The 12,002-nt window shown below is 39.6% G+C and overlaps 1 protein-coding gene across 1 annotated transcript in view; it reads right to left on the reverse strand.

The window, feature by feature from the left end:
• The window catches only part of IL5RA (interleukin 5 receptor, alpha), a 60,891-nt gene extending 49,865 nt beyond the window's left edge, over nt 1-11,026 (reverse strand). Inside the window, exons 1-3 of the mRNA XM_006868679.1 lie at nt 10,942-11,026; nt 5,899-5,975; nt 2,356-2,440 (exon numbers count right to left, since the gene is read on the reverse strand). Coding sequence (XP_006868741.1) covers nt 2,356-2,440; nt 5,899-5,975; nt 10,942-11,026 — 247 coding nt within the window. The remainder of the gene's footprint in view (nt 1-2,355; nt 2,441-5,898; nt 5,976-10,941) is intronic.
• Between the last annotated feature and the right edge of the window lie 976 nt (nt 11,027-12,002).

Below are 12,002 nucleotides of genomic sequence, written 5' to 3' on the forward strand. Positions count from 1 at the left end.
TATGTATGTGTATATATATGTATGTGTGTATATATATGTATGTGTATATATATGTATGTGTGTATATATATGTATGTGTGTATATATATGTATGTGTATATATATATGTGTGTGTGTGTGTGTGTGTGTGTATGTATATATATATATGGAGAGACAGGGTTGAATCCTACTGAAGTGCTATAGGGTAAGCACTGGAATGTCAGCCACAGGTCGATGGTTCAAACCAACAAGGTGCTCCTTGGACAACACTATACAGGTTCACTGAGAGCCAAGACTGACTCAGCAGCACTTAGCAACAACAATATATATGTTGTTGTTGTTGTTGTTATGTGCTGTGGAGTCGGTTCTGACTCAGAGCGACCCTGTACAGGGTTTCTGAGGCTGTCAATCTTTACTGGAGCAGAAAGCCTCATCTTTTTCCCACAGAACAGCTGGTAGTTTTGAACTGCTGATCGTGAGATTAGCAGCCCAACACATAACCTCTACGCTACCAGAGCTCCTTAACTTTACTTATTTATATGTATATATTTACACACACACACACATATACATATTGTTGTTGTTGAGTGTCGTCAAGTCGATCCCAACCCATAGCCACCCTATATAGAGTTTCCGAGGAGCTGTAGGATAAGCACTGGACCTCAAGGTCAGAGGTCATTTAGAACTGCAATGTTTGTGGTTCAATTATACGAGTTGCTCCTTGGAAACCTTGAACAGGGTTGCTATGAGTTGGAAACTGACTCAATAGCACTTAACAACAACTGTGTATATGTATGTGTATGTTGTTGTTGTTATGTGCCGTGGTGTCAGTTCCGACTCATAGCGACTTTACACAGGGTTTCAGAGGCTGTAAATCTTTATGGGAGCAGAAAGCCTCATCTTTGTCTCATAGAACAGCTGGTAGTATCGAACTGCTGACTCTGAGGTTCGCAGTCCAATTCGTAACCACTACGATACCAGAGCTCGTGTGTGTGTGTGTGTGTGTGTGTGTGTGTGTGTGTAGAGAGAGAGAGAGAGAACGTATTCTAGTGGCATAGCGGGTTAGGCATTTGGTTTCTAACTGCAAGATCAGCAGTTTGAATCCACCAGTGCCACACCCACAGCGCCATATGTGTGTGTGTGTATACGTATATTGCTATCAAGTGCCGTCAAGTGAGTTCTGACTCATAGCGACCCTGTTTTGGAGGCTTTAAATCTTTGCGGGATTTAAAGAAATCCTCATCTTTCTTCCATGGAGTGGCCGGCAGACTTGAAAGGCAGACTTTGTGGTTTGCATTCCAGTGTTTATCGTATGGCGACACCACGCTCCCCATATATGTATCTATAAATATTCCCTTAGGAAATATGAATATATTTCTATATCATTAATCATTATGACAGTAGTTTTCCAAGTTTCAGAGTGAAAGCCATTATTCATTAATCAGCTACGATAAATTACTGTTTTTGAGTCATGTTTTTTTAATGGCATGGGAATAGAAGATTGTGCTACGCAGGGACCTACTCAAAATGGCATTACCGTGCGATATGTTCCCTTCCTTTCTTTTTTCCCTAGGCGCATATTAATACATCGTTTTCGTTGCTGTATAAAACTAGAGCAATATTGCACACACAATCATGGAACTCTCTCTGTTCTCTTACTAAGTTGGCATGGTTCCCCCTCGCCTTCAGTAACCTTCCCAGCCTCTGCATCCCCTTCGCCAAAGAATGACGTCAAGGGCTCCGCCCATGCTTTACTGTCCAATAAGGCACCACCAACCACATACAGCTCTTTACATTTCAATGAATTCAGCTTAAAATCAAATATTCATTACCTTAATCACACTCGCCATATTTCAAGTACTAAGCAGTCACATATGGCTAGTGGCTCTCGAAGAAGACAGTGTAGATACAGAACATTCCTGTTATCATTCGAAGTTCTATTAAACAGCACTGGATAGGAACCATGTGACTGCCCTTCTTAAACTCTGTTATCACACAAAGCTTAATAGGTCAACATGTTTTGAAGCAAAATATTGTGAGAGTGTCTTATTCTTCCGTCCTAAGATCTTCTAACCATGGCCTTGCATGGAAAGACCTTCCAAATGTGGTCATTAGCTTGGCTCATTCCCTAGTGCCGATACACCCCCACTTATAAGATGATTCTCACTGCAGTGTAATACTCACTGTTCAGGCAAATTTACTTTCTGAAAATACCGCATTTTTACAGTTCGAATTCTGATAAGAATATTTTGCCATCTCTTTATAAAGGGATTTTTAATTTATTTGAGGGTTTACTTAGAGGAAAAGAAAACTCTCCTATTTATGTTTGTTCTGTTTAAAATAGGAACATCCTTGACTTGATTCAAAGCCCCTTACATTTTGTATCAGGAATTAAGTCTGCTTGCAATATCGCTGTGGCCCCAAAAAGAATCAGGATTGCAGCCAGCATGATGATGAGACCCTACAGAAATGAGAGAGAAAAAAACCACATCATCTGATGACAGCTACTTTCTAATGTTGGCCATTTAACAGACATTCACAAAATACCTATTATGTACTAGAAAGCAAATCTGAGCAGGTCATGGACTTTGCCCTTGCAAAGCAGAGCCATGGTCTGAGGTGCAAACTGAAATGTCAGCAAATCATGATAGCTACATACAGAGAGAGGACAGTAAAATTTTTCTTGCTGGGTTCTGTCAAGATAATTTTCAACTCCTAGCAAACCCATGTAACAGAGTAGAACTTCTCCATAGGCTTTTCCGAACTGTAATCTTCATGTATGCAGATTGCCAGCTCTTCCTTCCAAAGTAAATAGTAGAGGACTGCTAGTCCTCGGGAGATCTGAGCACAGTCCTCGGGAGATCTGAGCACAGTCCTCCAGAGACCAGAACATACCTCTGAGTAGTATTACAGACACAGTGAGAAGGAACTCTGATGGCACAGTAATTAAGCGCTTGACTGCTAACTAAAAGGTTGGTAGTTCAACCCCATCAGCTGTCCCGTAGCAGAAAGGTATGGCAGTCCACTTCCATATGAGATTACAGACCTGGAGCCCCTTCAGAGCCGTCCTGGTGTAGCGCTGCGGGCTAATGACGCTGGACTACAAAGTCAGTTTGAACCGCAAGGTTGGTGGTTCAAGCTCACTCACTAGTCGCTCCTACAAAACCCTATATAGGGTTGCTATGAGTCGGAACCAGCTCAGTGGCACTTAATGACAACAAGAATTCATGAAATATTTATTATGCACTACAGGATTGCTATGAATTGGAATTGACGCGAGGGCAATATGTTTAGGTTCTAGTTTGGGGGATTAGGTACAGTTAACAAAACTGAAAATTAACATCATTAACAAGTATTTAAATATGAGCCAACCCAACAAGAAACTTAAACCTTAAACAATGTCTAATGTGGGAAAGAGAAACTCTGAATTACAAAGCTAGAATAAACCTGTGGTACTGTGAGTTGAAAGGATAGTATAATTCCGTGGTAGAATCCTTGCCTCCCATCAGAGATACCTAGGCTTGGTTACTGGCAGTTCATGATCTGCTTCTGAAAAATTGGCCTATGATAACCCTATAGTCACAACTGCACAATCCCATTGTACATGGGGTCTACATAATTCATGGGCTAACTTGAAGGCAGTGAACAACACTGAGTTTGGGGAGACTGGATGTTTTGATGAACTCAAATGGGAACAGGAAACCAAACACGTTAAAAAATATGAGTATCGACCAGGAGAAAATAAAATTCCCAATCTGAAAGATTTGAGGAATGAAAATGAATTTAGTGAAGAAATGTAAAATAACTCAGTGTTTCACTGTGAAAATACTGATAAACCACACTCATCGTTAGAGTAAGTAAAGACTTGGCATCTTGCTTGTTTTAAATGTCTAAGAGAAGAGTTTAAAATCTCTTGCCGGGAATTGTAGTTTAGAAATCTCGAGAGTTTTCTGCAGTAAATTTCAAAAGTCATGTTTCTTATGAACTTAACTTCAAAGAACAAGTAACATGACTGGCTTCCAATATTTGTGTGCTGTTCTCAGTTTTACAAAGCAGTTCTTCCTACTGTCCCACGTGTTCCTCTTCATCATTCAGTAAGGGTCACATGATCCAACTATTATCTGAGGGTTATTATCTAATTTATAATGAAGAGGAGTTGGAGGGGTCAAGTAATTGTCCAAAGACAACTTTTCTTTACCCATTGTCTTTGAACAACGGGTAAAGAAAAGAATTTGGATCCAATCTCAGGTCTTCTGACAGTAAAATCTGTCAACTGCGTGATACTAACCAAAACAATGTCATTTTCAGTGTATAAATATTATTAAAATGATTGGGAATTTTCCAAATTTAATTCTGATAGAACAACAGGAGATAGATCCTGGCTAAAATTGGATAGCTTTAGGAGTTAGCATGAAATACTCTTGGTTTGTTATTAGTTACAATTATGAAATTAATAAAACGCCACAACATTGAGGAAGGAAACAGTACATGAATCAATTCTTTTTTAAAATAAATTAAATATTATTAGTTTCCACAGTTTTTATTAAAAAAAAAAACCTGTTTGTTTCTCTATGATGATTCTACACAATACAGAAAATTAATTTATAGAATAACAATAATGACAGCAAAAGTAGGTACCCTAATTAAAAAATTTTTTTCAATAAGGGAAATTGTTATTAAGTTAAAGGTACAATATTAGCAATTTGCTAAACCTGAATACGAAGCATAAAAAACCCATAAGCAACAACAAAATGATGTCTTAATTTAAATTATGAAGGTGGTGTCTTTGAAGTGTCAGTATTTTCTGAATACTGAATATGCTTTCACTTTGCATTGGTTTTCATTAATCGGAAAACTTCTCAGTCAGAAAAAAATATTCAAAATTGATCGTCCCTTGTGATTTTTACTGATTAGTGAAGAAAATAATCTGTTATAACCATATTTTATGCTTGCAGTTACATTGGTGAAGTACATGATAGCATTATTGAATGTCTCAGTGGCAGGATAAGTGAATATTTTATTTAACTGAGTATTCTTCCCCAGAATATGCCACATAGAAAATAAGGAGCTGTGCTAGCATAGTGGTTACGAGTCAGGCTGCTAACCTCACAGTCAGCAGTTCAAAACTACCGTAAAGCTTTACAGGGTAAGAAACCATATGCAGGGTTGCTAAGTCAGAACCAACTCCGTGGCATATAACCACCACCACCAGTTGCTGAAAACAGAAATCTTTTTAAATGTACGCATTCAAAAGTTTTTGATTTTTCACATTTTTACGTGAACCAGCTTTAAACTTTTTTCTCTTCTCACTGCGATATTTTCCACTTTAAAAAAGGCGATCTTAGAAAGAAGTAAATTGTCATTTAGACAACACAAGAGACTCAAGCTAGAGTTTTAAAGTAATGGCATATACCTCAATATTACAAAAATAAATCTTTTTTTGTGGGGGAGGGATGAATTCCAGATGAACTCTGTACTGGTTTGTATAGTACTGAGACTTCAGCATTTGACCTGCGCTTTCTATGAATGTATATAATCTCTGCTCTGTGTCCTGAATACACTCCCAATCTTGACCCATGGCCCCATAATACTTCTGATCCCTACTACAGCAATCCTCTCAGCTAGAAAAACAACCAAAAGATCTCGGAGCCATCCCATTCATCCAAAATGAATACCTAATCTATAGATGTCTACAGGATAGTATTTCATAGTACAAGAAAGAGCTATTTCACTAGCAAAAAGTTGATCAAAATGATGTGTTTTAGTACCTCTCCTTCCCACAACTACAATTCATAGCCATAAGAAAATCATCACACTGAGAAAATAGAACTGCATTTAAGCAGGGTGAAGTAAACACATGTTTCTTACCTAAGCCTGCCAAGAATACACACGTGACCTGCAGAAGAGATCATGAAATACTTGCTTGATCAAGTCAATGGAAAATTCCTTGAGTACCCTTGTAGCTTCTAGTAAGTAGGTGTTAAATTCTTTGAAATCTGGAAAAAAATAAGACACATTCTCTTGTATTTCAGATATCTTTAGAAAATTAGGTGTGTAAACTTATGACCATTGCATTGGATTTCCCCAGTGTTCCTGAGAATGGGTCAAATTCTACTGAAGTTTGGGCTTGTTAATATCAATATTTTCCCCTCTTTTTCCTTTAAACTTATTTTGGGGGACGGGGCTGGGGAATTCGAATTATGTACAAAATTGTATTTGCAACCCAGTTTTCAGAACCTTTTTGAGTCAACTGTAGTGACACCTAATTCCAGATTCAACCCTCTATGGACAGACATTGACTAGCAACTGGGAGGATTCATGCTCTGTTAGACTGTCTACTTTCCAGTGCTCTTAAAAGTAAAGAACTTATTTTTTGCTTCCTCTTTTCTTCCTTACAGTGCAACCAACAACAATAAAAATTATCTCTTAGGAGATGGGAAACAAATAAACAAAGGTGCACAATGCAAGTTTCATGGTTAACTAGGTAAATTATGCATAAAAATATCATAACTTCGCTATGAATATGAACCGATTTGATAGACCTTAACAACAACAGCATAATGCACTGTTTTTTTTTTTTTTTTTTTTTTTACTTTGACTGAATTTTGTTTTACTTATCTGAATTTGAGTTCCAAATATTGCCACAGACGCCATCAACTAGCTAAAGATGGTGCTGCTGCTCCAAATGTTTGTAAAATGGATGGGGCGGGGTGGGGGGTGGGTTTTCTACAAATACTTCAATCTTTAAAGGTCTCCTTGCTAATTACACATGGCATGATTTGTCATCCTGTATTCAAGACTTACCTGTGTCCAGAGGATCTTCGTATGTCTGACTTGAATTCAGTAGTACAGGGTAAGCAACACATCCGGCTCATCTGTAGCCCAAACACCTAGCACAGTATCACACTCAGTATACATGCCCTGCATAGAACCAACATGAATCAGTTCATAATCCGTGGTAAAGCCAGTTACGTTCGGTAAAACCTAGTGAAAGGACACGTTAGGTCAGGAGCACAGCAAACTGGTAAGCATGTAAGTCAAGCCAGGTCCGTTTGTGGGAAGATACGCTACATTTGAAATCTTGCCTTAAAAGTTCCCCAAACACCATTTCCAGTAATGTAAACAAATGAGGTAGTTTGATTTCCAAAATTTTATCATGTTTTGAAATGTGAGCTTTTAACAAGTAACTACATTAATTAATTTTTTGTTCCAATAACTATGAAAGAGGGCATGATTTTTTCACATGAAATAGAAATCATAAAAGATAATGAAAAGTTCTGTATAATTTATTAAAGCAGGTGTCAACTAGATAACGCTGTACAGCTATAGTAGTATGTTGCTGTTGTTGTTAACTGCCACCGAGTCAGTTGTGACCCCTAATGACCCCGCATAGCGTTTCCAAGGAGCGTTTGATGAGTTTAAACCCCCGACCTTTCGGGTATAGTAACATACGGATTTTAGGCTGCGGCCTGGAGGTAAGAGGTATTAAAATATTCTAATTTACTTCTCTTTTGCCATTCCTTTCTTTTCTCTAATCTCACTTTCTTTTCTTGCTTTCTGTCTTCTTCATTTATTTTCTTTGTCCTTCCATTTTGTTTTTCTTGCTGTTCCATTTCATTTCTTCTATCTACACTGGAAATATATTTTTACTTCACTTTGGGTAAATAATTAAATCTGTGAATGCAAAACAAAGATAGATGTTTCAGCAACTTTTTCTGTTTTCTACTGTACCCACTTGATGATGCTTAACAACAACATAAAATCAAAACAATCTTGTAAATCTCAGAACCCTCAGGAGAAGCAAAAAACAGAAATGTCTTCACTTAAATTCAGTGTAGCCAAATCCTATTTGGTCACTTCTTAATTTATAACTTTTTAAATGAACTCTTAGACATCTTAGCCAAACTGGTTTTATTACAGTCTATGTACTATCTGCTAACTTAAATATTTTCCAAGAAATCTTGGCAGAATATATGATCTCATTTTAATACTGTAAAACATATGGTGCTGTTAGAAATACATTTCAGATGATGATGTTGTGCAGTGCCGTCCAGTTTGTTTCAACTCATAGTAACAGGGTATAGCATTTCCTAGTAACGACTGGTTGGTTTGAACCGCCAACCTTTCAGTTAGTAGTCCAATGCTTACCCTACAGCACTACACCAGGACTCCCATGTCTCAGATGAGTATTAACAAAAACTCTAGATGCCATTTTAATGTGACTCACCACGTCACAAATTTGTACATCTCAAGTTACTACTTAACCAAAATACAAGAATTGAAATGCTATCACCAGAATTGAGGACTCCTGTCTGGTACATGTTTAATAGCACCATTATTTTAGTCCCATCCCTACTAATAATTGAATCATAAGAGGTTTTATTTCCCCTTTTTCATTGTTTTGAAAGATAGTATAAATCATTATTTCTTGCTTTTCCTATCCTTCCTCTCCAAGGAGTGGGGGAAAAAAAAGAGAAAGAAATTTTTAGGAGGTGGAGCAGAGGTTCTTGTTAGAGCAAATGGTACAGAAAAAAAGAATGATTGTTTACTATGTGGTGACTCAAGCGTTTGATCCCCACTTACTGAGAGGAGAGGTTGCCGTGTGATCAGAAACAGCAGTTGAGTCGCGGGATTCCGTGGAAATAAGCCTTATCTCTGGGTGCACTTTTTGACTGAGAGGATCTTCTTCACAATTTCATCATCACAGCTGTAATGCTAAACACTCACAGCCCGCTTCCTGCTCAACTGAATGGCCAGTCAGTGTCTCTAAGCAAATAGCAAGGAGGGTTGGTTAAGAAGGTAATTGTGAACCAGCCTTAACTGAAACTCCTTATGACTAAACTGCTGTCCAATGAAAGAATGGTTCTTGTTGGGATGGCCAGTATCTGATAACTGTTTAATCTGCATCGCCACCCTCTTTCAGGGATGTGTGACTCTACTCAGGAAATGAAATGAACTGTTATTCCTGGGTGACAAGCTGAAGAAGTTTTCAGTGAGCACCTGAAACCATTGCATTTCTAGTTTCCTTAAGGACTTCATTTAGCTAGAATATTTTTCTGCCCCTCTTATATAGTCTTGGTGTGGCACTGTAGGACTGGACTGTAAGGTTGGTTTGAACCACAAAGTTGATAGCTCACACTCACCAGCTGCTCTTCAGAAACCCTATAGAGTATTGCTTTGAGTTGGAACTGACTGAGCGGTACTTAGCAAGAACAACTTCAGCTTACTGTTGTTAAGTGCAGTAGAGTCGATTCTGACCCATAGTGACCCTGTATAGGGTTTCCAAGGAGCAGCTGGTGAGCTTGAACCACTGACTTTGCAGTTCAAATGACTTTGCAGTCTGACGCATTAACCCACAGTGCCACACCAGGACTCACATTATTAGGGTAGACAAATAGTCTAGCTGAATGAACCCCATAAAGAAACTAGAAATGTAATGCCTACTACAAGTCCTGGTGTGGCACAGTGGGTTAACGTGCTGGACTGCAAGGTTAGTTAGAACCGCAATGCTGGCATTTCAGGTTTACCAGTTGCTTCCCAGAAACCCTATATAGGGTTGCTATGAGCCTGAATCTACTAGATAGCTCGATGGCTGTGGTTTTTGGCTTTTTTTCCTTTTTATCACCTACTATAAGGTCAGTGGTTCAAGTTCACCGGCTGCTCCTTAGAAACCCTCTACAGGGTCATTATGGGTCGGAATCAACAGGAGCTCTGGTAGCGTAGTGGTTACAAATCGGGCTGTGAACCTTAAGGTCAATGGTTCGAAACTACCAGCCGCTCCACGGGAGAAAGATGAGGCTTTCTACTCCCGTAAAGATTTACACCCTCAGAAACCCTGTACAGGGTCGCTATGGGTCAGAACCGACTTGACGGCACTTAACAACAACAACAACATAAGGTCAGCGGTTCAAGTTCACCGGCTGCTCCTTAGAAACCCTATACAGGGTCATTATGGGTCGGATTCGACTCAACGGCACTTAACAACAACAATAAGTAGTGCTAAGGAGCTCTGGTAGCATAGTGGCTACGAATCAGGCTGCTAATCTCACAGTCAACAGTTCGAAACTACCAGCTGTTCCGCGGGAGAAAGATGAGGTGTTCTGCTCCCATAAAGATTTACAGTCTCGGAAACCCTGTACAGGGTCGCTATGAATTGGAACTGACTCCACAGCACATAAAAAAAAAACAACATAAGGAGCCCTAGTGTCTTGGTGTGGCACTGTAGGATAAACGCCGGACTGTTAACTGAAAGGTCAGTTGTTCAAACCCACCAGCAGCTCTGAGGAAGGGCTGTCTGTTCCCATTAAGATTTGTGTTTGGGTGGAATCACTTACTTCAAGGGCAGGGGTGGCTCAGTGGTTGTATTCCTGACTCTCAGATTCTGTTTCCAGCCAATGCATGTCATGGGCAGTTACTCCCCATCTGTTAGTAATGGTTTATGTGATGATGCTGAGCCAGTTTCACTAGGAAAAAAGGCCTGACAATTGACTTCCATAAGATCAGTCAGTGGAAACCATATGAATCACAACAGTGTGATCCTGTTACACACTGACCAACCCGAAGGCAGCTAACATTATCACTCACTACCTACCTGGTAGCGTAGTGGTTACGAATCGGGCTGCGAACCTTAAGGTCAGCAGTTCGAAACTACCAGCCGCTCCGCGGGAGAAAGATGAGGCTTTCTACTCCCGTAAGGATTTACACCCTCGGAAACCCTGTACAGGGTCGCTATGGGTCGGAACCGACTCGACGGCACTTAACAACAACAACAACCACAGCGGGCACATGATTTGGGATGTGAGGAATATTCTGGAACATGCTGAACGTTAGCAGCCCTTCCCCTTCTCAGCTTTAGGGAGTGCCCTGAGTCCTTCTCCACATTGTTCAGGATTCTTGTACTTTAATTCCTTATGTGTGTGGATGTGATAAATTGCTGGTGTTTGTAGCCTGGGATTGTCTTACTCAATTTGTGACGGAAGCTGTGCTGCTCTGCAGCTCCTGACAGGATCTTGCCTCTCCAGCATGTTCCCAGTTCCCAGTGGAGCATCTCAGCTGTCCTCTGGGTGCTTCCATTTATGTAAACCTTATTAGATGTTCCTGTCTTATATTCTTACTCCATTTCTGTCTAAGCAATGGCAAGGTGACTGACTAGTTGTAATGGTTAACTTTATGTATTAATGTGAATCTATTTGCATGTGATTTGCATGTGATTAGCATTTTAAATCCATTGACTTTAAATAAAGCTGATCACCCTCCATGATGTAGGTGGTTGGTGGTGGTGGTTATATGCCGTGGAGTGGGTTCAGACTCATAGCGACCCTGTACAGGGTTTCCGAGGCTGTAAATCTTTACACAAGCAGAAAGCCTCATCTTTCTCTCATGGAGCAGCTGGTAGTTTCAAATTGCTGACCTTGCAGTTCACAGCCCGGTTTGTAACCACTACACTACAGAGCTCCTTATAATGTAAGTGGGCCTTATCAAACCAGCTGATGGCAACAAGAGTGAAAACTATCTGCTCTGGTAAAGATGTACAACCTCAGAAACCCTCTACAGTGTTGGTGTGAATCAGAATTGACTCAGTGATAGTGGCTTCTTGCCACTTTGATTTTTTCAACTACTATAAGGACCCTTGAGATCCTGATGTGACACTGTAAAATAAGCTCTGGACTGCTAACTGAAAGGTCAGTAGTTGAAATCCACCAGCAGCTCTGAGGAAGAGCTCTCTGTTCCTGGTAGGGTGGCAGTGGATTTTGCTTTTGTTTTTTTCTCCAGGAAAGAAAGATTCTACTTTAAGACTACAAACAGACATTCTTCTGGAATTGCCAGCCTGTCTCCTGGCCTACGGATTTCAGACACAAGACTGCCAAACTTTCCAAGGCTCTGCTTGATGTAAGAATTTGGGACTTGCTAGTCCCTACAACCCTGCTAATTTAAGGAATTAGTAAATCAATTCCTTAAAATTAATTCTATCTATAGATAGGTGATAAATATATGAATGAATGGATGGTAAATAAACATACATA

Source organism: Chrysochloris asiatica, unplaced genomic scaffold (assembly GCF_000296735.1).
Source record: "Chrysochloris asiatica unplaced genomic scaffold, ChrAsi1.0 scaffold00121, whole genome shotgun sequence".
Taxonomy (NCBI): domain Eukaryota; kingdom Metazoa; phylum Chordata; class Mammalia; order Afrosoricida; family Chrysochloridae; genus Chrysochloris; species Chrysochloris asiatica.